The 25,819-nt window shown below is 46.5% G+C and overlaps 1 protein-coding gene across 3 annotated transcripts; it reads right to left on the bottom strand.

Annotated features, from left to right (window-relative positions):
* Positions 1–2,120: 2,120 nt before the first annotated feature.
* NOL9 (nucleolar protein 9) lies at positions 2,121–25,400 on the bottom strand. 3 transcript variants are annotated; one of them, XM_055306031.1, is made up of 12 exons: positions 25,371–25,400; positions 24,022–24,241; positions 23,532–23,659; positions 19,402–19,537; positions 19,185–19,281; positions 18,590–18,687; positions 12,187–12,348; positions 11,699–11,996; positions 10,786–10,897; positions 7,165–7,342; positions 5,780–5,913; positions 2,121–5,167 (listed from the first exon to the last, which is right to left on the bottom strand). In XM_055306031.1, the coding sequence occupies exons 1-12, from the start codon at positions 25,383–25,385 to the stop codon at positions 5,018–5,020; spliced, it is 1,728 nt and encodes a 575-aa protein (XP_055162006.1). In that variant the 5' UTR covers positions 25,386–25,400; the 3' UTR covers positions 2,121–5,017. The 3 variants fall into 3 exon arrangements, with proteins under 3 accessions (XP_055162006.1, XP_055162004.1, XP_055162005.1); XM_055306029.1 differs by having other exon boundaries at positions 25,029–25,392; XM_055306030.1 differs by having other exon boundaries at positions 19,185–19,278; positions 25,029–25,392.
* Positions 25,401–25,819: the final 419 nt, after the last annotated feature.

Below are 25,819 nucleotides of genomic sequence, written 5' to 3'. Positions count from 1 at the left end.
ATAAAATCTTTAAAAATATATATTGATGGTTTAGGAGGAATTTCAAGGCCTTTCTTGAGAACTACAAAGACAAGGCTGGGAACCTGTTTCAGACCATCTTAGCAATGGGGACACATCTGTCATGCACAAAGTATGCCAGTGTGGAGGGTCCTAGGGCACCTTTCCCATTCACCTTCCATCTCACAGAGGCGGCTGGGTAACAGCCTGCCATCGCTGTCCCTCCCGCCACCCTTCTGCGGCAGCTTGACACTTCCACCACCAGAGCAGTTCTTCAGCATGGGATTATGCTCTTCTTTTCAGGAGTTGGATGGCTGAAACAGGAAGGCTCCCACTCTGGCTTCTGAGAAGGGAGGACGTTATCTGCACACATGCATCAGAGCTGATGGCTAAAACTGTTGGGCAACCCTTGCCTTCCACGATCTCAGTTCATTAACTTACCAGTTAACAAGGACAACAGTGCCCAGCTTGGCTCAGAGTAATTCTGCAAGCCTGGGGCTTGGGGGCCCTTCTGAGACCTGTCAAACCTCCTGTCTGAACAAAGAGGCAGAAGACGCTCACCAGTTCCTTGACAGGCTGAGCCAGCTGAGAGGGAGAGGCCCACACGCTTGCCCTAGGGCCTGGTGACACCCTGCCGGGCCCTCAAGCCACATGCTAGACCCACAGGTCTGCCCTCTGCCCAGCTGCAGACCCAACCAGAAGGCTTCTCCCAGACTCAGCACCAGGTTGAATTTCTCTGGCAGAAAACCACAGAGCTCTCAGCCCTGCCAACTCACTTCGCCCCCGACGCAGGCCCCCTGGGCGCTAGTTTAACGTATGGACCTTGTGGCCACAGTTCACACCATTTCCTTGCTGGTGGTTTCCTCTTCGTGGATTTTCCACTCCCAAGTACCCATTTCCTCCCTGGAACAGACCCCATGGTGCTGCTTCAGTGAGAGCCTTCCCTTTCATGGAGGCAGTTCCATGAAGACCCTTGTCTCTCCCACCCCAACGGCCAGCAGCAGCCCCCTGGCTGGCCTCCTCACAAGAAGGGCTGAGACTTTGGTGGTTTCTCCCTGCCTGCAGGCGCTCACAGATCACGCTCACAGATCACGGAGCACCAGGAGGGGCATCAGGGCCTGTTGCTACGGCGACCCTGGGCTTCCAGGCCTGGGCCTGGCCCAACAGCATCTGCCCACCGGCTCAGTTCTGTTTGCTGACTCCCCAACATTTGCTTACTCAGCTCCCAGCATTCGGGATCGGACCTGCTGCCCCTCGCCTCCAAGTGGGTTTTTCGGCTGGTCCCCAGCCACCCTCTGCCCTTTCCCTGGCAGAGCCCTGGAAAGCTTTCAGCTTAGCAAAGCCTTGCTGAAGAGGCCCCGTGTGTCACGTGACTCCTTTCCCTTACAGCACAGACGGCTCCCATATTTATTTTAGCCACTGTTCAGGCTCCACTTGTGGGCCAAGGCTGGCTCCCTCTGCCAGGCCAGTGTGGGGAGAGCAAGGACGGGGCTGCTGAGTGAGCACTTGCTGAGACAGCTACAGGCACAGGCCGCAGGCTGGTTTTCCTCTTTGAATTGGAACTTCTCTGGCAGCAAAACTCTTCCTTCTAACACACTCTCGAAGACGGTACAGAAAGGACATAGCATTTTCTCTTAACTTACATCCTTGGGCCCAAACACAACTTAAACTTCCACTGCACTCAGTATTGCAATGAGGGGCGCCTGGGTGCAAAGGAGGGGCTCCATCGGTAGAGCGACTGATGCTTGGTTTCAGCTCAGGTCTTGATCTCAGGGTCCTGGCATGGAGGCAAAATTGGGCCCTGCACTCAGCAGGGAGTCTGCTTGGGATTCTCCTCCCCTCTCCCCCACCCCTCCGCTCTCTCATCTGTGTGTGTGTGTGTGTGCACATGCGCACTCTCCCTCTCTCTCTCAAAATAGTTATCTTTAAAAAATATATTGAAATGGAAAAGGGTACAAGCATCTGCTGGGGTTTCCTGTCATCCCTGCTCCGGCACCCAGATTCCACCTTCCAATGCTTTATTTTCACCAAAGTTTTTTTTTGCCATGATTTCTCCTAAATTTAAATAATTTCCCGGAAAAAGATGATCTATCTACACATGTAACATAAATCACACAATTAACTTCATGTTCTCAAAAAATATTTAATGACACGGAAGTTCCCTTGTTAAATGAAAAGAGCTGGATTAAAAAACTACACATAAGGCGGGACACCAATTTTATAAGACACACACATACAACTTAGAAAAACACCAGACAAGACTGCATCATGACACTGAGTGATTGCCCATGTGGTGGTGGGTCTTAAAGTTGTTTTTTACACGAGTGAACCGTTCATACAATTTTAAAAGCACTAAATGAGGGTTTATGGAACTGCCAGGATCGGGTACTAATGGGAGACCCAGAACCTACTCCCCAGGTTGGCTGGAGAGACGACAGCACACTTGGCTGGAAAAATGCTTTGAGGGTAACCCTGCCCAGAGGCCAGACAAGGAAGAGGGATCTAGGTTTAAACATTTAGTTTCTTCTTCGACCCAGTGTAACTGTGAGGAATAGTCTTGGTCCCTGCTTTCTCAGAGCTTACAATTCAACAAGAGACAGGGTACTGCTCCACCACATACAGACGAGCCTCACTTCCTCCCCACAGGCACTGACGAATGGCCACCATCCTGCCTTACAGATGACAACAGGCTGAGTATCTCCCGCAAAGATACACGGCTGGCCAACTCCCAGCTCAAAGAGCAAAGCCTGCTGCCTCCGCCACTCAACTGCCACATCCAAACCTGAAGGATAAAACTACCAAATAGACACGGGACCCAGATCCCAGGTCTGGCAGGGAAGCAGCCCCCTGCCCCAGGGTCCCAGCCCAGGCCCCCTATCCCCACCCCGGGCCTCTTCCAGAGTGATATCTCAAACATTCATGGCACCTGAAGGACCAGCTCAACGATCCTTCTCCCCCCTTTCTCTTGTTCCAGGCCATGCTGAGGGGCCACCACTTCCTGTCCCCAGGCCCAACTGGCCCTTGTTTACAAATGACCACCATCCAAGAATCTTGCTATTTATTTTCACATCTGTCTTTCCTATAAAGGAATCTCTTCTAAAGAACTGGCTTTAAAGAACCACAAAATCAGCAACTAGGGGTTTCAAGTTCTAAGTCATGTTATTTCTTTTTCTTAAAATATGCACATACTGCTTTGGAAATCACACACACACAAATGTCTGAGTTTTTGTTAAGAATACCTCAAGTGTAGAACTTACCACCATATTCTGAACCAAAGGACTGTAGAAATGACAAAAAGCCCAAACTGCTGACATTGACAATCACAGGGACAGACATGCAGGGTGGATGGCACCACTGTGGGTGTGAGCAGGCCCACAGAGCTGGCTACACAGCTGAGTCTCCAGGATGTCTGAGCCCTCCAAGGAGTCTCAGGCAGGCTCCCCGGCAGGCTCTGGGGCCACGGGACCGAGGGCCGGCAGCTCCCTCTAGTGGCAATGCTTACTTTCTCCTGAAGAGCAGCAGGCGGTAAGGGAAAAGCCAAGCCTTTGTTTCCTGGAGTGCAGGTGCCAGGGCACCAACTGTCATTCCTCCTGAGACCTGCTGCCCAGGACCCATAGTGAGCATCACTGTGAAGACACAAGGAACTAGGGAGGGAGGCAAAATGCTGGTAATGGCAGATTGTCTGTCAAAGTTCTTGGCAAGACCAAGACAGAAAGCACGCACAAGGTAAACTTAGATATAAGTAAGACCCAATGAAGTCAGGCCCTAAACTGTCTCCAGAGAATCAAAACCACCCCTGGAGGGTGGCACAGTTCCAGGGAGAGCATGTAAGGGTGGAGGGGCCACCGTAAGAATCAGGACAACAACCAATGGTTTAAATGAACATAGATGTTAAAACCCACATCCAAATAACCGGCCTTCCACATCATCTGTAGACAGCTGAACCCACAAGACCAGTTTGAAAAGCTACCTCAGTAAGACTTTCACAGACTGAAATGCACAAATGATGTGATCTAATCAGATACCCTTGTTTACCAAAACCACTTCCAACCTGGAGGATCAAGAATTGCGACAATCAGGGAGAAGACAAAGAATGGATTTCCACCACCTTCCCAGAAGCCATCGGGAGAATGGCTTCATCATCCCGTCTCCCCTGGAGGAAGCACTGGATGGAGCAGAGTTGTCCTTATGTGCAAGATCCGGTCCAGCCACCAAAGACGAGATGTAGCTCTCCACAAGCTGCTCGGCCAGTCCTTCTTCCAAACAGCCTGGTGTCCAGCTCTGCCACGCTATGTCTTCAATCCCCAATGAGAAGTCAATTAGGACACAGCTAGTTTTAAAGAGACCACAGCAAAGGTTTCCTAGATTTGAGAGCAATATTTTCCAGCATAAAGTCATAGATGAAAAAACCCAAAACATGAAGGGCTCTTGAGTCCAAAGTTTTTATCTAATTAAACCTTGATTACACCAAACAAACCAAATGTGATCCTTTCACACCAGACCGAGTGAATGAAAGAGTGTGTGGACCGGAGATGAGCACAACCACGGGCGGACCCTGCTGCTGGGACCTCCTTCCCATTTGCTATCACTGGGCAAGGACTGGGGAGCACCCGCATCAGTCTGCTTGTGACCCCGCTGGCCAAGCCTCCCTTCCTCTTTGGTAGATTCTTAAGGACCAGTTTCCCTATTTTTATCCAGATTCCAACCACCACGTGTTTGAAGAGCTTTGTGAGGAATCAACTGTGTTCTCTGCTTTAATGGTGTACAAACGTCCCCCTGCTGCTTTAACCCTTTGGAAAAGAAAACAGTCAGTATGAAGAACCATACACAACACCAGGGCAAAACTCTAGGTCACGTAGCTTTTAAGAGTTAAATTTACTCTAAATCCACGAGGTACATGGGAAACGCTGTTGGCTACTTCAGGGTACCATTCCCCATCCTCGCCATCAGCCTGATGTCAGGCTGCAGATGAAGTCCAGTTTTCAGGTAAAAGCTCCTTCCCTTACTAATAATGTCAGTGTCAGTTTATTCTTCGATAGAGTTTAGGTTTGGGGTGTACTTTCTCTTCACATGTCTCCTCAGTTTCTCTTGCTCCAATTTTCTCTGATGCTCCCGGAAGTTTAAAATTGTAATCTGTGGTGATGTAAGGTATTGTCCCTTCGAGCCCACGCTGAAACAGAAACATGAAGAGAATGAATGGAAATACCCCAAATCCTGCCAATTGGACTTGGTGGCATTTCCTTTCGTTCCCAGAAAATATTGTGAAAAGTGAGAGTCTGAGTAAGGTCCCCACACTCCTAAGACCTCTGGTCCCCCTTCCCACAGAGGGTTCACTTCCTACAACTAGCCCGTAACAAAGGTGACTGCCACCTTTCTGAATAATTCAAGTCCACAAACACATCAACCAGCACGAGAATAAGAGGGAGTGGGTGTGTTTCTCCCTCAAACAAGTTAAGGCTAGCAACTGAGATGTGAGGATCATCCAGCATCTCCACAGGCCACCACATGGACGCCCTCAGCCAAGGGCTCCCCATGACTTTGTCATGGGTATCCCCAGGAAGGAGTAATCCTGGGGAGACCACCTCTGTTCTCTCCTCCCATAACCTACTTCTGGGATAGGGCTCTACCATGGGGCTCCTGACTACCAATGATGGGAATTCATGGCCTTGGGCCTCTCAGGCCACTCTGATACTCCATTTGTCTTGTTGGGCCTCTCCACAATAACATGTCCCTGTGACTCTCTGTGGCTACCTCGAGGGCTTTCCCGGGGAGCAGCACTCACCTGGCTCTTGAAAACACATTGTGGAATGGAAATGGCTCCAACCAGCAGACAATTCACATTTCTTAGCTCTTCCGGGGGCACAGGAGTAAGGATATGGTAAAGCCTCTTCTCCATGTCGATCCCTCTACAAATTCCTTGAAGACACATAAAACACACGCAAATAATCCTTTCTGGAAGATGTTATACCTCCCTAACACTAAGAATTATAGAACAGCTTTTAAAATAAGAGTTTCAACTGTGTTTTGCTCTGAAAATATGAAGTCCTTGGTCAAGAGTCATCAAATACCTCCATCTCTTAGAACCCTTCCCATTTTCAGCCATGAACAACCAAAGTGATCTACATGCAAAAGTCCTAGACTGTCTTAGGTAAGGAACACTCAGGCCAGGAAGAAAAGCCACTGTGCAGAACACAGAGACAACTCAATCTTTCCATTATCAATTCCTTCTTCATGTCTGTACCAGGTTACAATTTCTATGGAAACACTTTTTAGAAGTAGTCTCATGTAACTCAGAAACACGTATTTAATTATGTAAAGGTTTTGCTAATTTTGGGTTACATAGGTCCAGCACTTTTCCAGAATCATACCAACATTTATTGGCTTCCATGAGCCAGAGGGACAGGCAAAGGAGGAAGGGCCCGAAGCACTGCCAGGCCAATGGTGCTGGGCCTGAGTGATGGGAAGTACGAGGACGTGACATAGTCACAATGTCCTCAGATCACCCGACTATGCAAACTCCAGCAGAGAAGCAGTGGCTCAGACTGGCAGAGTAAGACAAGATGAGATTGGAGGAATCAGACATATTTTAGAAACGAGCTAGCAAACCTGCTAATGGGTTAGATATGTCAAATAAAGGGAAGGGGGTACCAAGGTGGACCCAGGGGTCTGGTGCTAACACCAGAGTGAATCTTCCAAGGACTCTTCAGGCCAGGAACAGGAGATGGTGAGGGTGGGAGCAGATTTGGGGAGAAAATCAGGACCTCAGTCATGGACCTAAGTCTCAGATGCCAGTGAGATATCCAAGTGGAGAAGTGTGCTGGTAACACGGGCTTAGAGCTCAGACACAGTTGTGCTACCGAGATCCTGTGGGAAGTCAGCCTAAAGATGGATCTAGGGGCCAGCAGGTGGACAGATGGCCTAGGGAAAACATGTCAAGTGACAGGAAGGCCATGACTAGGCCCTTAGGAATCCTAGATTTAGAGTTGGCAGGAGAAGCAGAGAAAATGCTACTTCCTTCCTGCCCACCAGCCCCCAGCCCCACTGTCTAGAAGCCAGAGACACTCCGACCACTCCAGCCAAGAGATAGCTACAAGGTCAACAAGACCAACCATATACGGTTGGAGATCAATTTCAGTAGGTATATAGATATGTTTTACTCTCACTCACCAAACCCCAAACAATCACAGATTGGAGTCTGGGCAAGTAGGATGGGCCCATTTGCGTATCCTCTGACATCATCCAGGATCTTGCAAAGACCAACCCAGCTGGCATTCACAGCGTATAATATATGAGTAGGAGCGACATCAGCGTGAATAATCCGGAGTGCAACCGCATTGAAAGGGACCTGGAAAATAAATTTGCATCTCCCTCTAGTAATTCTATTTGAGACGCCTTTTTTTTTTTTTTTAAAGATTGTATTTTTTATTCATGAGAGACAGAGAGACAGAGACATAGGCAGAGGGAAGAGAAGCAGGCTCCATGCAAGGAGCCCGGTGCAGGACTCGATCCTGGGACTCTGGGATCATGCCCTGAGCCAAAGGCAGACGCTCAACCACTGAGACCCCCAGGCGTCCCTGAAAGGCTACCTTTAATGTTTAAAAGTTGACTAGGCAGCCATCTGGAGCAATTTTGGCCAAACTGTCCACCAAAAAGTACCTAAACAGAACAGAAATGCTAACAAATACTGGTCAGTGTTTCACTACTTTAATAGAGAGAACCTAAGAAATTCATACTAAGTTCTCTGCCAGCCAACAATTGCTAAAAATCCAAACTGATGCCTGGAATTTTCTTTTTTCTTTTCTTCTTTCTTCCTTTCCTTTTTCTTTTTTTCCCTTCCTCCCTCCCTTCTTTCCTTCTTTTTTTAAAAATATTTTACTTATTTATTCATTAGAGACACACAAAGAGAGAGGCAGAGACACAGGCAGAGGGAGAAGCAGGCTCCACACAGGGAACCTGATGTGGGACTCAATGCTGAGACTCCAGGATCACAACCTAAGCAAAAGGCAGACACTTAACCACTGAGTCACCCAGGCATCCCGACGCCTGGAATTTTCTAAAGACACACAGAAGACACAAGTCTGAAGACACCCTAAATGCATTAAAGTCAAGGGGGACTATGAAAACCCCAGTTGCTGAGAGGTCTTCTAATGTCAGAAAGCAAACCTCCATTCAGTGAGAAAGAGCCTCCATCTATTCTCTATACAACATACTGAGTTAAGAAAAATGGACCAAACTCCAGGAGCATAAATACTGTGGAGCCCTGAACAACACTGGAGTTAGAGGCACTGACCCCCATCCCATGCAGTTGAAAATCGACAAATGACTTCTGACCCCCATCCTAAACTTAACTACTAAGAGCCTCCAGTTGATTAGAAACCCTCCAGATAACAGACGACTAACACACACTCTGTATATTGGACGTATTACACATTGTATTCTCACAATAAAGGATGCTGGAGGAAAGAAAACGTTATTAAAATCACAAGGAGTGCTCACTTCAGCAGCACATATACTAAGAAAATTACAAGGAAGAGTACTTTTTACAACACGGGAATGACTCTATTTATCAAAAAAAGCCTCCGTGGGATCCCTGGGTGGTGCAGCGGTTTGGCGCCTGCCTTTGGCCCAGGGCCCGATCCAGGAGACCCAGGATCAAATCCCACGTCGGGCTCCCGGTGCATGGAGCCTGCTTCTCCCTCTGCCTGTGTCTCTGCCTCTCTCTCTCTCTGTGTGTGTGACTATCATAAATAAATAAAAATTAAAAAAAAAAAAGCCTCCGCATATAAGTGGACCCACGCAGGTCAATCCAGTGTTGTTTAAAGGTCAACTCTAACTGCCTTTAACATGTAACTCTTCACGTAATTTCCGATTTGTAAAGTAGAAAAGTATTTTGTTATATTGCTTAGATTCCAAAAACAAACTTGAAATAGCAAAAGACAAATACAATTACATGTAGATAAGCTTCAAGTTCCATTATAGAGCATCTCTAAGTGAGTAAAAGACCCCACTGACCAAAACTTCAATTAACTGCTGGAGATTCTCCAGGGGAGATGAGCTCACCATCAGACCTGGGAGATATGTCCTTGTCGGCCAGGTCTAGAGCTCCTGCCTGAGGAGTGCCCCGCTGAGGTGTGACCTGAGTCCAGTGCCTCGACCTGCCTACAGTGCCCAGCTCCTAAGCTGTAAAAAGGGAATGAAAGAGCCTCTCCCTCACTGGGCTGCTGTGAAGGCTCCCTGCTAAGCAGGGAGCTGTGTCCAGGTCAAGTGCACAGCACACACTGAATGCTTAGTATGGACAGCAGATGGTAAACACTCTGGGCTCTGGTCCCAGGTCAAACTTTTACTAGCCACCTTGGGCAAGCTGACTTAGCATCCCTGACCTCAGTTCTAGCATCTGTAAAATGGGGTAATAACAAAGACATTCTGAGCAAAGAAGTTAACACAGGTTTAAGACAGAACAGAGGGTAAGGATTTAGGAAATGCCATCTATTGCTATTTTAATCTTTTATCATCTGGCATTCTAGTATCATGGTAGTTTCTTTCCAAAATAATTCTAAGGAGCTTGGATTCCAAGATGCAAATATTCAGTGCTAGAATCCACTTTTTTTTTTTTTTTTTTTAAGATTTTATTTATCTGGGGCTCCTGGGTGGCTCAATCGGTGAAGCATCTACCTTTTACTCCAGGTCATGATCTCAGGGTCCTGGAATCGAGCCCTGCATCAGACTCCCTGCTCAGCCAGGAATCTGCTTCTCCCTCTCCCTCTGCCCCTCCCCTGCTCATGCACGAGTACACACATGCATGTTTTTTTTTTTTTAATTTTTATTTATTTATGATAGTCACAGAGAGAGAGAGAGGCAGAGACACAGGCAGAGGGAGAAGCAGGCTCCATGCACTGGGAGCCCGACGTGGGATTCGATCCCGGGTCTCCAGGATCGCGCCCTGGGCCAAAGGCAGGCGCCAAACCACTGCACCACCCAGGGATCCCCTGCATGCTCTTTTTAAAGATTTTATTTGACAGCGAGAGACCACAAGCAGAGGGAGCGGCAGGTAGAGAGATAGGGAGAAACAGGCTCCCTGCTCAGCAGGGAGCCTGACACAAGATCCTGAGGTCATGACCTGAGCCAAAGGCAGACACTTAACCGACTGAGCCACCCAGGAGACCCTAGAATCCACTTTTGACAATATGAAATGCTTTCAAGAACAGTCTCTGGGAGGTGCCTGAGTGGCTCAGTTGGTTAAGTGTCTGATTCTTGATCTCAGCTCAGGTCATGATCTCAGGGTGGTGAGTTCAAGGCTGACACTGGGCTCCACACTGGGCTCCACACTGGGCTCCACAATGGGCATGGAGCCTACATGTAAAAAAATAATAATAAAATAAAGAAAAAAAAAAAAAGAGTAGTCTCCAGATGCCAGGAGCCACTAAGAACACTCAGTGAACCCACAGAACCATCCTGTGATGTTGGGCACAGCCTCTGTTCTCCAAGTAAGACACGGTCTTACACGCTGCTAAAAATGGAAGCACTAGAGCTGGACTGCCCAGGGCCACCTCTAGAATCAGACAGAACATTCCTAACCAGCACAGAAGTAGTCGTGGCCAACACAGGACAGCAGCTAGCTACGGGCACAAGCTCTCCTGTCTATGAGCTGAGGCAGTTACGGGCCCTAAACCACAGGGTGATTCTGAGGAAAGAGGAGTGAAGCGCTGTAAGGTGGCCAGAAGAGCCCAGGAAGCTGCTCGAGTGCTCGTTAAGTCAACAGAGACAATTCCTCATACGAGTTCAGGTTACCTGATAGGGTGTCAGACCATGTAAAGGACAAAGTGGTCGTGGCACTGGGGGCTGCAGCTGGCCAAGGTAACCTAGTACCGCCAAATCACGGAGAACTTTGTTATGTGACTCTCTGAAAAGTAAATTAGAATGAAGTAAGTAGAGATTTAACATTAGGAGCCCAATTCCCGCTCGGAAACAGAGTCCGTTAGTCATTACACAGGTTATATGTAGAAAGAACACACATCTCTACTTCAACATCTGTAGACCCTGCCTTTCTACATACCCACTGGAAAAACATGATACGTAAAGACTCCCCTTCAGTAAAAGCTCTTGGCAACCAGAGCTGAAGGCCACCTCTGGATATGGGTCTTCCTTAATTTATGATGGGGTTCCGTCCTCACACACCCACAAAAAAGTGAAAATATCTGAAGCTGGAAATGCCTTTAAGACACCTTGACCACTTGAATGTGCTTAGGATGCTCACATTAGCCTCCAGCTGGGCAGAATCACCTAACACAGAGCCCATGTTGGATGGGTGCAGAATGGTTGCTGTGTCTATTGCTCTCCCTCATGGCTGACTGGGAGCTAAGGGTCACTGTCACCGCCCAGCATCAGGACAGAGTGTCGTACAGCATTCTGATTTCCCAGGAAAAGAACAAAATTCAAAGTACAGTGTCTACTGCATATATATATTGCTTTAATACCATCATAAAGTTGATAAACTCAAAATCATTCCATCTTAGGACGGGGCTGTCTCTGTTTCCATTGGGACAGTAACAGCTCAGAAAATAACAGATTCTCCTTCACGAACACAGGGCTGTGAGGAAAATCTGAAAACTTGTGGAAGACTTATTCCTTTTAAGGAACTGAGGGCAGAAGGCCTTGTTAAACTGCAGAGAACCTCATTCTCCAGCCATGACGGTTTCATTACCTATTTCTTGGAGTTTTTCTAAATGTAAAGTCTGACTGGACGCGTATCAGTTTATGTCCAGTGAACACAACTGGACTCTCCTTTTCTTCGTCAGCAAATTCCAAATTCTCCGTAAACTCTGCCAGTTGGAAACCTCTGTTTCTGACTCTGGACTTGCTCTTTGTGTACAGGCCGTCCATGTCATCCACATAGTCAGGGGTGAGGTTTGGCATGTATTTGCTCCGGCCAGAACTGAACTGAACAACATGGCTGGGAGACAGCAACCGGATGAGATCAATGAGAAGCAAAAGTCCTTTGTCTGTGAAGAAGAGGACACAGCAGTTGTGGCGCTAAAATGCAGTGACACATGCATAGGAGAAAATAGCACGGCTACTTGGAGACAAAGAATCAAAAAGAGTCTCCTAAAAATGGCTCAGCATTACTGCCTAAAGCGAAAAGTTTACTCATGCTGCCCCTCCTTTCTGCCAGATGTGCCTCCACAGGCTTACCTGACACCCAGCCCATCGTGTTGACGATAAGAGGGGACTCTCTCTTGTAGGAGCTGAATACATACTTTATTATCTCAATATAATTTTCATAGTTGCTTTTACAAGAAGGTTTCCCGTAATATACCATTTTCTGGGGTGTCCTCTGGTGGGTGAAAGGTGGTCCTAGGAAGATGAAGGTAAGAGTTTGAATCTGTGACTATTTAAAAGGAGGTGAGGGTTTTGCTTCAGCCATTTTCAGCAACAAAGATCCTTAAGGAAATCAAAGACCATCCTACCAGACCATCCCACCACTAGGAACAGCTGCATCCCATTTTCAGAAATCTAAGCTTTCCCGGTGCCTGGGTAGCTCAGTTGATTGAGTGTCTATCTGGCTTAGGCTCAGGTCATGATCTCAGGGTCCTGGGATCTAGCCCTGCGTTGGGCTCCCTGTTCAGTGGGGGAGCCTGCTTCTCCATCTACCTCTGACCCTCTCCCCACTTGTGTGTGTGCGCTCTCTCTCCTCTCTCAAATAAATAAAATTAAATTTAAAAATCTGAGCTTTGGGATCCCTGGATGGCTCAGCGGTTTGGTGCCTGCCTTTGGCCCAGGGCACGATCCTGGAGTCCCGGGATCAAGTCCCACATCAGGCTCCTGGCATGGAGCCTGCTTCTTCCTCTGCCTGTGTCTCTGCCTCTCCTTCTATCATAAATAAATAAATAAATAAATAAATAAATAAATAAATAAATAAATAAACAAACAAGTAAATAAATAAAATAAAAATAAAAACCTGAGCTTTCAGCTTAATACAAAGACATGTTATTTTTACTCTATTTTAATAAAGTTAATCTCAATTATGTCCTTATATGGCCATTCACTCAACAAACATTTACTGAGCACCTACAACACTGAGCATTGCTGTAGGTACTTAGGATACATCTGTGAACAAAACAAACCTCCCCATCCTTGCAGGCATGACGTTTTAATGAAAGGACAAATAAGAACGACAGCAATGATGTGCTGGAATATAGCACTTACTACGTCCCATGTATTTCACATGGAGTCTCTAATGTTCATAAGAACCCTACAAAGTAGGTAGTATTACTATCCCCATTTGTTCAGAGGACGTAGATTAATTTGACCAAGGTCTCACAGTGAGTAGATACCAGCCAGGCTTGAACCTCAGGTAGCCCAGATCCAGAGTAGACACTCCTAATCGCAGCATGGATCCATCAAGCCTGAGACAACTCCCCTCTCTGGTTGGGATCCAGAACCACTCAGCAGGCTGGTGACCAGAACCACATGGCAACACAGTCAGCAGGGTGAGAGTCTGGTTTCTGTGGTTGAGGCAAGGCCACCGGAGCCAAGGCTAGCAAGGCGCCCGCCAAAGGTGAATATGGGGATTGGGGCAGCCCACAACTGAGGAATTGGCCTGCACAGCAGACAGACTGAACAAATACAAAGGAACTGAGTAAATACATAAATACATGGAGAATAATCATAGCCAGGGTTCTCATCATCAGAGATGAAACTTATAAATATGGAAGGGGGAATGTGGAAGGGGGAAAGCTAACTAGAATAAACCTGGGGTGGAATTGGAATGATGGCAGTAAACTCATGGCTCTTAATAAATACGGAACGTACATACAAAGAGAAAAAGAGGTAGTGTATATACACATATGTGTGTGTACATACATACACACGTATATGCATATGTGGGTTTAAACAATCATATGTTCCCTAGCTCTTCCACTGAGGGGATCTACAAGCAGTGACACCTTGAAGAAATAACACACCTAGTTACAGTCAGAGTGGAAAACACTTATCTTAACCAAATGAGCAGAGTTAACCTCTCTGGTAATAGGGCAAACCAATAGCTTGTTGATGTGATGCACAGAGAATACAGCAACACATCTCAGCCAAACCACAGGGACATTCGACAAATGTATTCTTCCAAACTGCCAAGGTCGTAAAAGAAAAGCTGAAGGGACTGCTCCAGACTAAAGACTAAAGATTTGCAAATACACACGGGGCTCAGGCAGGTGGCTGGATGGATGAGGGAATAGCAGCATAGCCGTATCACTACCTTGACTCAGTGGCAGCATGATGATTACGTAATAGAGTGTCCTTGTTTGGGGAAACACCCACTGAAATATTAAGGGGTGAAAGAGGAAAAGAAAAATAAACGGACTATAGAAAATGTAAAAGAAAACAATGAAACCACCTGGAGAGCAAAGCCTAAACAATTAGTTTTGATAAAACTAAAAACAATATGAATGCCCTACTTATTGTCAAAAAGTCTGTTAAATCCACAATACATCCAGCAACCTAATCTATCATGTTTCTTTTAAAAGTCAACTAAACAGGGGCGCATGGGTGGCTCAGTTGGTTAAGCTTCTGCCTTCGGCTCAGATCCTGATTTCAGGGTCCTGGGATTGAGCCCCACAGCAGGAAGCCTGCTTCTCCCTCTCCTTCTGCCTGGTGCCCCAACTACTTGTGCTCTCTCTCTCTCACATAAATGAATAAAATCTTTAAAAGTCAACTAAACAAAAATCACACAAGTATCTCGACACAGAAAAAACACCTGACAAGGTCCAAAAGCCTTTCATGATACAACATTTCACACACCAGGGAGAGAAGCCCACTTCTTTAGCGTGACAAAGGTGAACAACAGAAAATCCACCACTGGCAGTGCACTTCTGCTGAAGTGCATTCCCTCTAGGATGAGGAAGGAGAAAGGGATGTTTCCCTCTATTCAGCACTGCACTGGAGGTCCCAGTCAGAGAGAGCTAGGAGACAAGAAAAAGTAATTAAAGGCATCCAGACTGGACAGGATGAGGTAAAACTACTTTTATTCACAGATGATGATCTTTTATATAAAAATTCTTAAAACATCCACAAAAGACCTACTGGAACTAATATAGGAATTCAGCAAATTTGCAGGGTACATGGTCAACGCACAAAAATCAGATGTTCCTATACACCAATAGTGAACTGGAAAAGGAAATTAGGAAAGCAATTGCATTCATGGTAATAGCTCAAAGAATTCAATCTTCAGGAATGAATCCAACCAAGTAAAAGACTTGTATATGAAAACCACAAAACATTGCTGAAAGAAATTTATGAAGACTTAAGAAACTGGAAAGAGGGCACCTGGGTGACTCAGTGGTTGAGCATCTGCCTTTGGCTCAGGTCGTGATCTTGGGAGTCCCGGGACTGGGTCCCGCATGAAGCTCCCCTGCAGGGAGCCGGCTTCCCCCTCTGCCTATGTCTCTGCCTCTCTCTGCGTCTCTCATAAATAAACAAATAGAAACTTAAAAAAAAAAAAAAGAGTAAGAAACTAGAAAGGTATCCTGTGTTCACATATAGGAAGATTTATCATTATTGAGATGTGTCACCTAAGGTGATCTACACATTCAATCAATGCAATCCCTACCAAAATTCAACAGCTTTTTCACAGAAATGGAAAAGCTGATCCTCAAATTCATACAGGACTGCAAGGGTACTACCAAACAGCCAAAAACAATCTTGAAAAAGAATGAAGTTGGAGGACTCCTATTCCTCCATCGCCATGGAACTGGCATAGACAGACACATAGGCCAATGGAATAAAACAGAGAGCCCAGAAATAAGCCCTCATATGTATGATCAAATACTTCACCACAAGATAAAGTATCAAATACTTTACCACAAGAGTGCCAAGACCATTCATTGGAGGAGGGACAGTCTTCAACAAATAAGAAACTGGACACCCACAATGAAAAGAGTGATGCTGGATGTTGTCCTTATATCATATACAAAAATTAATTCAAGGGACGCCAGGGTGGCTCAGCAGTTGAGCGTCTGCCTTGGGCTCAGGGCATGATCCCGCAGTCCCAGGACTGAGTCCCACATCGGGTTTCCTGCGTGGAGCTTGCTTCTCCCTCTGCCTATGTCTCTGCCTCTCTCTCTCTCTCTCTCTCGGTCTCTCATGAATATATAAATAAAATCTTTAAAAAAAAATTAATTCAGAATGGACCAAAGACAAATATAAAAGCTAAACCTTACAAAACTCCAACAACAGGGGATCCCTAGGTGGCTCAGCGGTTTGGCGCCTGCCTTTGGCCCAGGGTGCGATCCTGGAGTCCCGGGATCAAGTCCCGCGTCAGGCTCCCGGCATGGAGCCTGCTTCTCCCTCCTCCTGTGTCTCTGCCTCTCTCTCTCTCTCTCTCTCTCTCTCTATCATAAATAAATAAATAAATCTTTTTTTTCTTTTTCTTTATTTATGATAGTCACAGAGAGAGAGAGAGAGAGAGAGAGAGAGAGAGAGAGAGAGGCAGAGACACAGGCAGAGGGAGAGGCAGGCTCCATGCACCGGGAGCCCAATGTGGGATTCGATCCCGGGTCTCCAGGATCGCGCCCTGGGCCAAAGGCAGGCGCTAAACCGCTGTGCCACCCAGGGATCCCCTAAATAAATAAATCTTAAAAAAAACAAAAAAACAAAAAAAACCCTCCAACAACATTAGAGAAAATCTTTATGACATTGGACTTAGCAAAGACATTGTGGACATGACATCAAGAGAATATCAACAAAAGAAAAATTAATGTGGATTTCATAAAAATTAAGAACTTTTATTGTGGGAATCCCTGGGTGGCTCAGCGGTTTAACGCCTGCCTTCAGCCCAGGGCGTGATCCTGGGGTCCTGGGATTGAGTCCTGCATCAGGCTCCCTGCATGGAGCCTGCTTTTCCCTCTGCCTGTGTCTCTGCCTCTGTGTGTGTGTCTCTCTCTCTAATGAATAAATAAATAAAATCTTAAAAAAAATAATAAAGTAGATAATTAAAAAAAAAAGAACTTTTATTTTATTGAAGGACACAGTCAAGAAAATGGAAAGAAAATGTTGAGGATGGGAGAAAATGTTTGCAAATCATTTATCTGACAAGAGATTAACATCTATAGAACATATAGAAAGAACTCCTAAAACTCAGTAATAGCGCAATTCAAAAATGGGCAAAGAACTTGAACAGACATTTCTCCAAAGATCTAAAAAGGCCAAAAAGCACAGGAACAGAAGCTCATCAGGGAAATGCAAATCAAAACCACACTGAGTTACCACTGCACACCCAACAGGATGGCTATAATCAAGATGACAAGATGAGGAGAAAGGAGAGCCCTGTGCATTGCCAATGGGGATGCAAAATGCATCCGCTGTGAAAAACAGGCTGACAGTTAAACATGGCATTACCATATGACCCAGCTATTCCACTCCTAGTGTATATCTCAAAGAACTAAAAGCAGGGACCAGCCCAGATTATCTGTATGCTGATGTTCACAGCAGCACTACTCCCAATAGCCAGAAAGTGGAAATAATCCAACTGTCCATCAGCAGCTGAATGTATAAACAAAATGTGATACATGTACATAATGGACTGATACCCACAAAAAGGAAATTAATCTTGATTATCTGCTACAATATGGACATTATCTTAAACCATTATGCTTGGGGGAGGGGTGAAACAGGTGATGGGGATGAAGGAGCACACTTGTGAGGAGTACAAGGTGATACAAGGAAGTGTTGGATCACCATATTGTACACCTAAAATTAATACACTTGTGTTAATCAACTGGATTAAAATGAAAACACTTAAAAAAGTAAAAAGAAAAAAATTACGCTTAGTGAGAAAAAACAAACACAAGACAAATATTGTTTTCACTTATATGAAGGACCTGGAACAGGCAAATTGACAGGCAGAGTAGAACAGAGGTTCCCAGGAGCTGGAAGGCGAGCAGGAGGAACAAGTGTTCTTTAACGGGGACAGCGGTTCAGTTTGGGAGGAAGAAAGCTTTGGATATGGACAGTGGTGATGGGCATGTAACACCTCGAACGCACGTAATGTCACTGAATTGGACACATATCAATGGTTAAAACAGTAAATATCACCTTGTACATATCTTATTATTAAAAAAACGTTAACATGGGACTTTGGTTTGGATTCTGAACCAGAAAAAGTACATCAGTAAGATAACTGATGAAAAAAAAAAAAGTAAGATAACTGAATGCATTTTGAGTAAAATCTATAGATTAGCTAATAGTATTGGGTCAACGTCACTTTATCATCATACAGGTTCATAGAAGAGGGAATACCGTAAGAAGGTGTGTTTCTAATTTACACAAAACTAAATGGCTATCAGTTCTGCTTACCATAACGGAACTTGGTCTGGGGATGTTCACTCCCATTTTGTTTTTTCTAATTTTTATTGATTTTTACCTTAATTTTTTTACATAGGCTCCATGCCCAATGTGGGGTTTGAACTGACGACCCTGAGACCAAGAGCTGTGTGCTCCACTGACTGAGCCAGTCAGGTGCTCCTTATAGTTTCTGAATTTTTTGTATCATTATATTTGAGTTTTATGAAACCAAGACATGAAAGAAATGTATAATACATACCTAAAATCGGTTCTGTAATATTAAGTAAAGAAATGCATCCTGGAGGCGTAAATTCTGTCTGTCCCAGATCACATTCCAAGTAGTCAATGCAGGAAATACTAAAATATTGAAAAAAATAAAGAAAATCTCAACTAACTTTAATTTTGTCAAAAAATAAATCAGATATTACAGACTTCATGCAATACATAGGCATAATCCACCCTATGCAGTCTTTTAGGTAGAATGCTCCAAAGACAGCCATCAATATAAAAAAAAATGTTGAAAGAAAATGTGATGCAGGTGTGGTCATGGTGTCCATTTACAGTGTGGATACAACTTCGTCTTTCCTAATACCTGATCTTTAAAATGCCATAGAATTGCTCCCTACTCTGAACCTCGGGGCCCGGACAAACAGACCAGGTGATTCCTGCACATTAATTGATAAGCACAATCAGGACACCCCAAGAGGCCGCTGTGCCACATTACGAAACACAGCCTAACAGAGAGTAATCTGTATTTAGAAGTCAAATGCATTCCCGTCTAGTTTCTTAAATCAAAAATCCTATCTCATTACCCAAATCTAATAATACATCTAAACAAAAATAAAAACTTTTACCTATTTAATAACTGGTTAATCAGGTATCTATTAAATGTTGACTTTCCAACATCCTGAGAGCCACAAACCAGAATGACAGGGCAGCCGTCTACTTCTTCTGGAAACAAAACAAACATTGATGCCTCAAATTAGCCACCTTCTTTAGGGCTCTACATGTACATTGTAATCATAAGGCCCTGGGGGATGAACACTCCCTTTATCACCACATATCACTCACCACAGGACACGGTAACCAACTCCTCCAAGGCCGACAACACACTCTCAGTCAAACGAAGGCCATTTTTCTTCTTCTCCCTTTTAATGCCAACAGATCTCAGGGCTAAATGTTCAGAGTTAATCTGGAATGTTGGACTCTGAAATTAACAATTTAAAAATGCTTTAAGAAAACGTGAAAACAAGTGCACAGTCTTCCTCTGGTGCTAAATTAGTAAACTTCATATAGTTGTGCGAGCTATGAAAGATAAATCTGAGTCCCCCTCTTACCCCTGCAGACATCCCTTCAAAGAGTCTCATCAGCTATTCTATAGTAGTCTGTACCTGTCCTGGCTGACACTTCCTTTCAAGCTGCCATCACCTCTGTAGGAGACCCCACAGGAAAGGAAAATGTGCAAATTCAATTCAACAGAAGACCACTGCTGTTGAACAGGTTGGTGATACAGAACAAAATCAGGACAGCATCCTTAGACATAAAGTAAAAAGACAACCAACAGAGCTGAAAGAATGTGGAAAACAGGCCCACTAAGTCCACTGGCGCTCCAGCAGAAGTACCAGGAAACCACTGACACGACCCAAGGAATGGAGGAGCAGGCCCTCGCTGGAGCCTCAGAGGAAACAAGGCCTCCGTAGTGAAGACAATCAAGGCAGAGACCCATCCATGATCATATACTCATGCATTTCAACCCCAGGATATGCAATTCAACCCCAGGATAAAGACATCATAGAAGAATCAGTGTAGTGTGTGACTTCCTAACAGCAACACTGGATTCTAGAATACAGTGGAACAAGGTCTCCGAGGAAAACTCTATACTGTGTTCAACTATCAATCATGGATGTCAAAATATGAATATCTTGGGCACCCCTGGTGGTGCAGCGGTTTAGCGCCGCCTGCAGCCCGGGGTCTGATCCTGGAGACCCAGGATCGAGTCCCGCGTCAGGCTCCCTGTATGGAGCCCGCTTCTCCCTCTGCCTGTGTCTCTGCCTCTCAGTCTCTCTCTCTCTCTGAATAAATAAATTAAAAAAAAAATCTTATGTACCTTAAAATCAGATCATATAAAGTTCACTATCTGCCTTGTATGAAAAAATAACCCTAGGATGTACTGACACACAGTGGGGGAGGGAAGTTACAGCATAGGAAGAGGAGGAACATAAGGAATATAACAGTGGTGATGAAATCCCAGAAAACAAATAAATAGAGTTAAAATGAATGAAAACAAGGGAGCCTGGGTAGCTCAGTCAGTTAATTAAAGGTCTGCCTTTGGCTCAAGTCATGATCCCAGAATCCTGGGATCAAGCCCTGCATCAGGCTCCCTGTTCTGCGGGCAGTCTGCTTCTCTCTCTCCCTCTGCCTCTCCCCTGGCTTGTGCTTGCTCTCTCAAAGTAGTAAATAAAATCTTAAAAAAATAAATGAATGAAAACAGATTATCAAGGTATTTAGAATCTTCCCTTGCAAGAGGCAAAGGCTTGGTAACACAAGGTTCCCATTTCCTTTTCCATGGCCCTCATCCACCTATTGAGTCTGCACTAGATTAAACGGTCATCCCAGATTAAACGGTCATCTAGATTAAACTAGATCCCAGGTCATCACAAAAGTCCACTGATTGTCCTGTGCTCATTGCATGGCCTCTCCTCTCACTTCTAACCTCTGACACCTGCCACTGACCTACTCCCACTGAGCTATGGCCCTGATCTATTTCCTGGAGGGGATGAGACCATCAAAAGAGAACTTCTGGGACACCTGGGTGGCTCAGTGGTTAAGCACCTGCCTTTGGCTCAGGGCATGATCCTGGGGTCCCAGGATCGAGTCCCATATTGGGCTCCCTGCATGCAGCCTGCCTCTCTCTCTGCCTATGTCTCTGCCTTTCTCTCTGTGTATCTCTCATGAATAAATAAATTAAAATATTTTTTAGGGGATCCCTGGGTGGCGCAGCGGTTTGGCACCTGACTTTGGCCCAGGGCGCGATCCTGGAAACCCGGGATCGAATCCCACATCGGGCTCCTGGTGCATGGAGCCTGCTTCTCCCTCTGCCTGTGTCTCTGCCTCTCTTTCTCTCTCTGTGACTATCATAAATTAAAAAATATATATATATATATATATTTTTTTTTAAGTAAAAAAAAAAAAAGAGAGAGAGAGAGAGAGAACTTCCGCGTGGGCCAGCTACTCCAGGTGAACTGCCACTGCTCTCAAGGTTGACTCCTCCCTACGGACACCAGAGCCAGAAGCTCCCCTTCTGCAGCCTCATTTCCACCATTACCTCCCTCCCTGCACTGGATCATTCCTACCTGCTGTGTTCAAACATGCACTGTTTTTTTTTTTTTTTCATGCATCTTAACAAAAAACAAAACTCTGACCACACTTCTCCAATCACAAAAGCAAAATTCCTTCCCTTAAACCCTGGAATTCCTCCTCCCTAGGCTCTTGACCCTAATCCGGTCAGGCTATCCCCAAGCAGTCTACTGCGACTGCGCTTGTCCAGATCAGACTCCTACCTCTCCCAGGCTCCATTCTTGGGACCCACCTACCAACAGCAGCAAGTGACAGTGACACAACTATTCACTTCCAGCTCCTCTGAAGACTTCCTGATCACACTCACCTGGTTTTTCTCTAACATCAGTGACTCCTCTGATGTCTCTGACATCAGAGACAGTCTCTGTTGCTCCCTCATCCAGACCTCTTCTTGGGAGTGCCAAAAGCCTCAGACTTTGAACTCCCTTGTTTCTCTGTATCAACTCCCTTGGTGTTCTTATCCCATCTCATGGCTTGTGTGCCATTCTGCTGAAAGCTCCCAATTCCAGACTCATATATTCAACTGTCCATCTGACATCTCCAATGGAATGTCTAACAGGCATCTCAAGGTTAACATCTAAATCTGCTCCTCCTGCAGTATCTCCATCTCAATAACTGTAAGCATCCAAAAGCATGTTATTCCTTGGTTTTTCCTCATACCTCGAATCCAGTCAGCCTGATAATCCTACAGATTAGGCTCAATTTCCGGCTCAAGGGAGACAATTATAAAACAGAACACGACTTAAAGAAATTAATAACATGCGGACGCCTGGGTGGCTCAGTGGGTTGAGCGCCTGCCTTTGGCTCAGGGCATGATCCCAGGGTCCTGGGATTGAGTCCCCCATCAAGCTCCCTGCAGGGAGCCTGCTTCTCCCTCTGCCTATGTCTGCCTCTCTCCATGTGTCTTTCATGAATATATAAAATCTTAAAAAAAAAATTAATAACATGGTCAGCAAAAATTTGGAGTTGAGAAAGAAATGGGAGAAAGTATAAGCTCACTGAAGTATGCTCATAGAGAAAATGTATACCGTCTCAAGTTAATAAATCAGAATAAAAATGTAACCATTTAAAAAAAATTCCAAAAGGCAGAGCACCTGGCTGGCTCAGTCAGTAGTGCACGCAACTCCTGATCTTCGGGTCATGAGTTCAAGCCCCACGTTGAGGGGTAGATTGTACTTAAAGTTAAAAAAAAAATCTTTTGGGGGGGCGCCTGGGGGTCTCAGCTGCTAAAGTGTCTGCCTTCAGCTCAGGTCATGATCCAGGGTCCTGAGATCGAGCCCCAAGTTGCCCTACATAGGGCTTCCTGCTCAGCAGGGAGCCTGCTTCTCCCCCTTCCGCCCTCCCCCACTCATGCATGCTTGCTCTCTCAAAAAAATAAAATCTTAAAAAAAAAAAAAAAACCTGGAAAAAATATAAATTAAAAATTCCAAAAGGCATTTAACCACCTACAATATGAAAGGATGAAAGGGGGGAATACAACTAACAAGGATGGGATCCCTCGGTGCTTCAGCGGTTTACTGCTTGCCTTCAGGCCAGGGCGTGATCCTGGAGTCCTGGGATTGAGGCCCACATTGGGCTTCCTGCATGGAGCCTGCTTCTCCCTCTGCTTGTGTCTCTGCCTCTCTCTCTATGTCTTTCGTGAATAAAATCTTTTAAAAATAAATAAAAAAACTAACGAGGAAAGGGAGATAGCATTTTCTATGCTATTTTGCAGTGCACACATGTGACACTGTGCACAACCCACAACACAACAAACTGATCTTCCAAGGGAGCTCCTACAGTCATCTGACATGACTGTTCTGGTGAAAGTAATTAGCAAAACTCTGAATGAAAACTGGCTCTACCTCTTGTACGAAAACGTAAGATAAACCTGGATGGCTGACTAAGAAGTTCACAGTGGAGGTTTTCAGTTGTTCTAGCATCACAATGGAACACAGAGGAGAAAAGTTCTTCATCAACCAGCATCTGTCATCTGTAAAGAGAAAAGTAACACCATGAAATTCTACATCATTTAGGACTACCTTCTCAGCTGAACGGTCTACTTTTTGAGAGCAGGACTTACGTTTGAAAGCTTTCTTCAGGAAACCGTATCACGTACTAGGGACACACCTGGATGGAGAAATCAATCCAGGTTTGCTTTTGCTATACACTAGGTATGTGGCCCTGAGCAATTTTTCTCATTTGTAAAATGGTGAAAACAAATCTGAATCACAGGACGGTCATGAGGGTTTAAATAGACACAAAAAAACCGCAATGACTAGGCAATAGAAATATCTAAAAATATCGGCCTTATTATAGTACACCTTCAGTAAATTATCCAGCTATTTTCCTTACCCCGACTAAGGTGAGATCTGAGCAAAGTTCGGGCTTCTCTTTTCATCTCCTTCTTGCTTTTCTCAGGCATGGAATAATGAACTGCATTGATAGCCAAGCGAGAGTGGGTGTAGGCAGAGAAGACCTCTTGGGCTGGCTGGCCTTGGCTAATGGTGAAACCAAACACCTGCACTTGGCCATAGAGGCAAGTCACACGGCAGATCCCGCTAAAAGTAAAACCCTAGCAAAGAGAGAAAAAAGAAGATACAACATTACGAATTCTGTTACAAGTTTTCTGAACTTTCTTCTACTTCTTTTAAGATAAACTCTATGCCCAATTTCAGACTGGAAGTGACAACGTGAGATGGAGAGTAGCATGCTCCACCCACTGAGCCAGCCAGGCACCACCCCCTCTTCTTTTTTAAGTCTTCTAAATTCTTAATTGCTTTTCACATATCAAAGCGGGGGGGGGGTTTCCAAGTCACAATACATTGTACTAGGTGGCCATCAGGTACTTACCACCTTTAGCCTAATTTCCTCTGCCAGGACAGCTAGAGAGACGGCTGGGGTACAGACACAGGAAGGACAGGGGGTCCCAGGAACTGGGCTCCGCTGTCCTCACGACCCCCACCTGTGCCAAGGCCCACAGCCAGCCAAGTTTCTCCCATTCCTGGGTTCTCACTTTCCTCCCGCCCTGGAGGAAGGAGAGCACAGGCGCCGCCACCGGGCTGCCCGGGCTTCAGCACCAGTTCTGCCGCTGCTGTACACCTTCGGCAAGTTGCTACGCTACACCTCAGCGTCCTCGCCCGAAAACACTCCGGAGATAAAGGCAAGGACTCCAGAGAGTGGAGCGTGTTAAGAGGGCTCGCGCACCTCCTGGCAGGTCTAAGCACCCAGCAGCCACGTCGCTCGGCAGCCCAGGGCCCCACGGGAGGCCGCGGCGTCCCCGCTCCGCACCGCCGGCGGCCGGAGCACCAGCAGACCCGCAGGGTCTTCTCAGGGGCTGCGGCTCCTCCGGCGCGACCCACCTGCTCCAGCGGCAGCAGCAGCAGCGCGCGGCCCGGGCCGGCCGGCCGCACGGGGGGGATGGGGAGGGTGGCGGGGCCGCTCGCGGCGGGGGGCGCGGCCGGGGCGGGGCGGGGGGCCTCGGGCTTGGGCCTTCGGGCCACCGCGCGCGGCACCGGGCAGCCGCTCTCCCGCCAGTCCGCGCCGGCCGCCTCGGCCTGCAGCAGCCGCCGCCGCAGGCGCCTCCGGCCGCACCAACGCAGCGTCCCGAGCCGGCGGCGGGGCCGGCGGCTGAGGACGAGCGGCGTCCGAGCCTTGCGGGCCCGCAGCCACGTGGAGCGGAAGGGACCCCTCTTGGGCAGCACCTGCGAGTCCGCCATGCTGGCCCCGGCGCCTGCCGCACGAGAATCTCGCGAGATCCAGTCGCTCCGCTCCGCGGCGGTCGGGCGGCTGCAAGAAGGGGCCTGGGGGCCGCGTGCGCCCTCTGCCGGCCGCCCCGGCAACGCACCTGGCCTCCGCCGGCCCCCCGGAGGCTCCCGCCGGCCCGGGGGCTTGAGAGGCAGCGGCCTTGGCCACACCCGACCGGCCGTCCCTTCAAGGGCCCCATTTACATTATGCAAAAGCCCCACCCGGGCCAGATACCCCACCGTGAGTCCTGGGCCACCTCTCCGGAAATCCACTTGGAATTTTTTTTTTTTCTTGCAGAAAAAGACCCAGGATTGGCAGTTTAAGCAAAACCGGTCTATTTGCATACTGTGTTTGCATGCAGTTGTCTTTGAGTTGAAGGGAGCCACCCTGGATAACAAGACAAACC

This window comes from Nyctereutes procyonoides, unplaced genomic scaffold (genome assembly GCF_905146905.1).
Source record: "Nyctereutes procyonoides isolate TBG_1078 unplaced genomic scaffold, NYPRO_anot_genome, whole genome shotgun sequence".
In the NCBI taxonomy this organism is placed as follows: domain Eukaryota; kingdom Metazoa; phylum Chordata; class Mammalia; order Carnivora; family Canidae; genus Nyctereutes; species Nyctereutes procyonoides.
The sequence above is the reverse complement of the archived record's forward strand: the minus strand, read 5'-3'. Positions and strand labels throughout refer to the sequence as shown.

Coding starts and splice junctions, on each gene's coding strand:
- NOL9 (XM_055306029.1), bottom strand. CDS start 25,385: ATGGCGGACTCGCAGGTGCTGCCCAAGAGGGGTCCCTTCCGCTCCACG. Junction 11,997..12,186: donor CACGATGGGCTGGGTGTCAG/GTAAGCCTGTGG, acceptor TCTTCTTCACAG/ACAAAGGACTTTTGCTTCTC. Junction 10,898..11,698: donor AGAAAAACTCCAAGAAATAG/GTAATGAAACCG, acceptor TTTACTTTTCAG/AGAGTCACATAACAAAGTTC.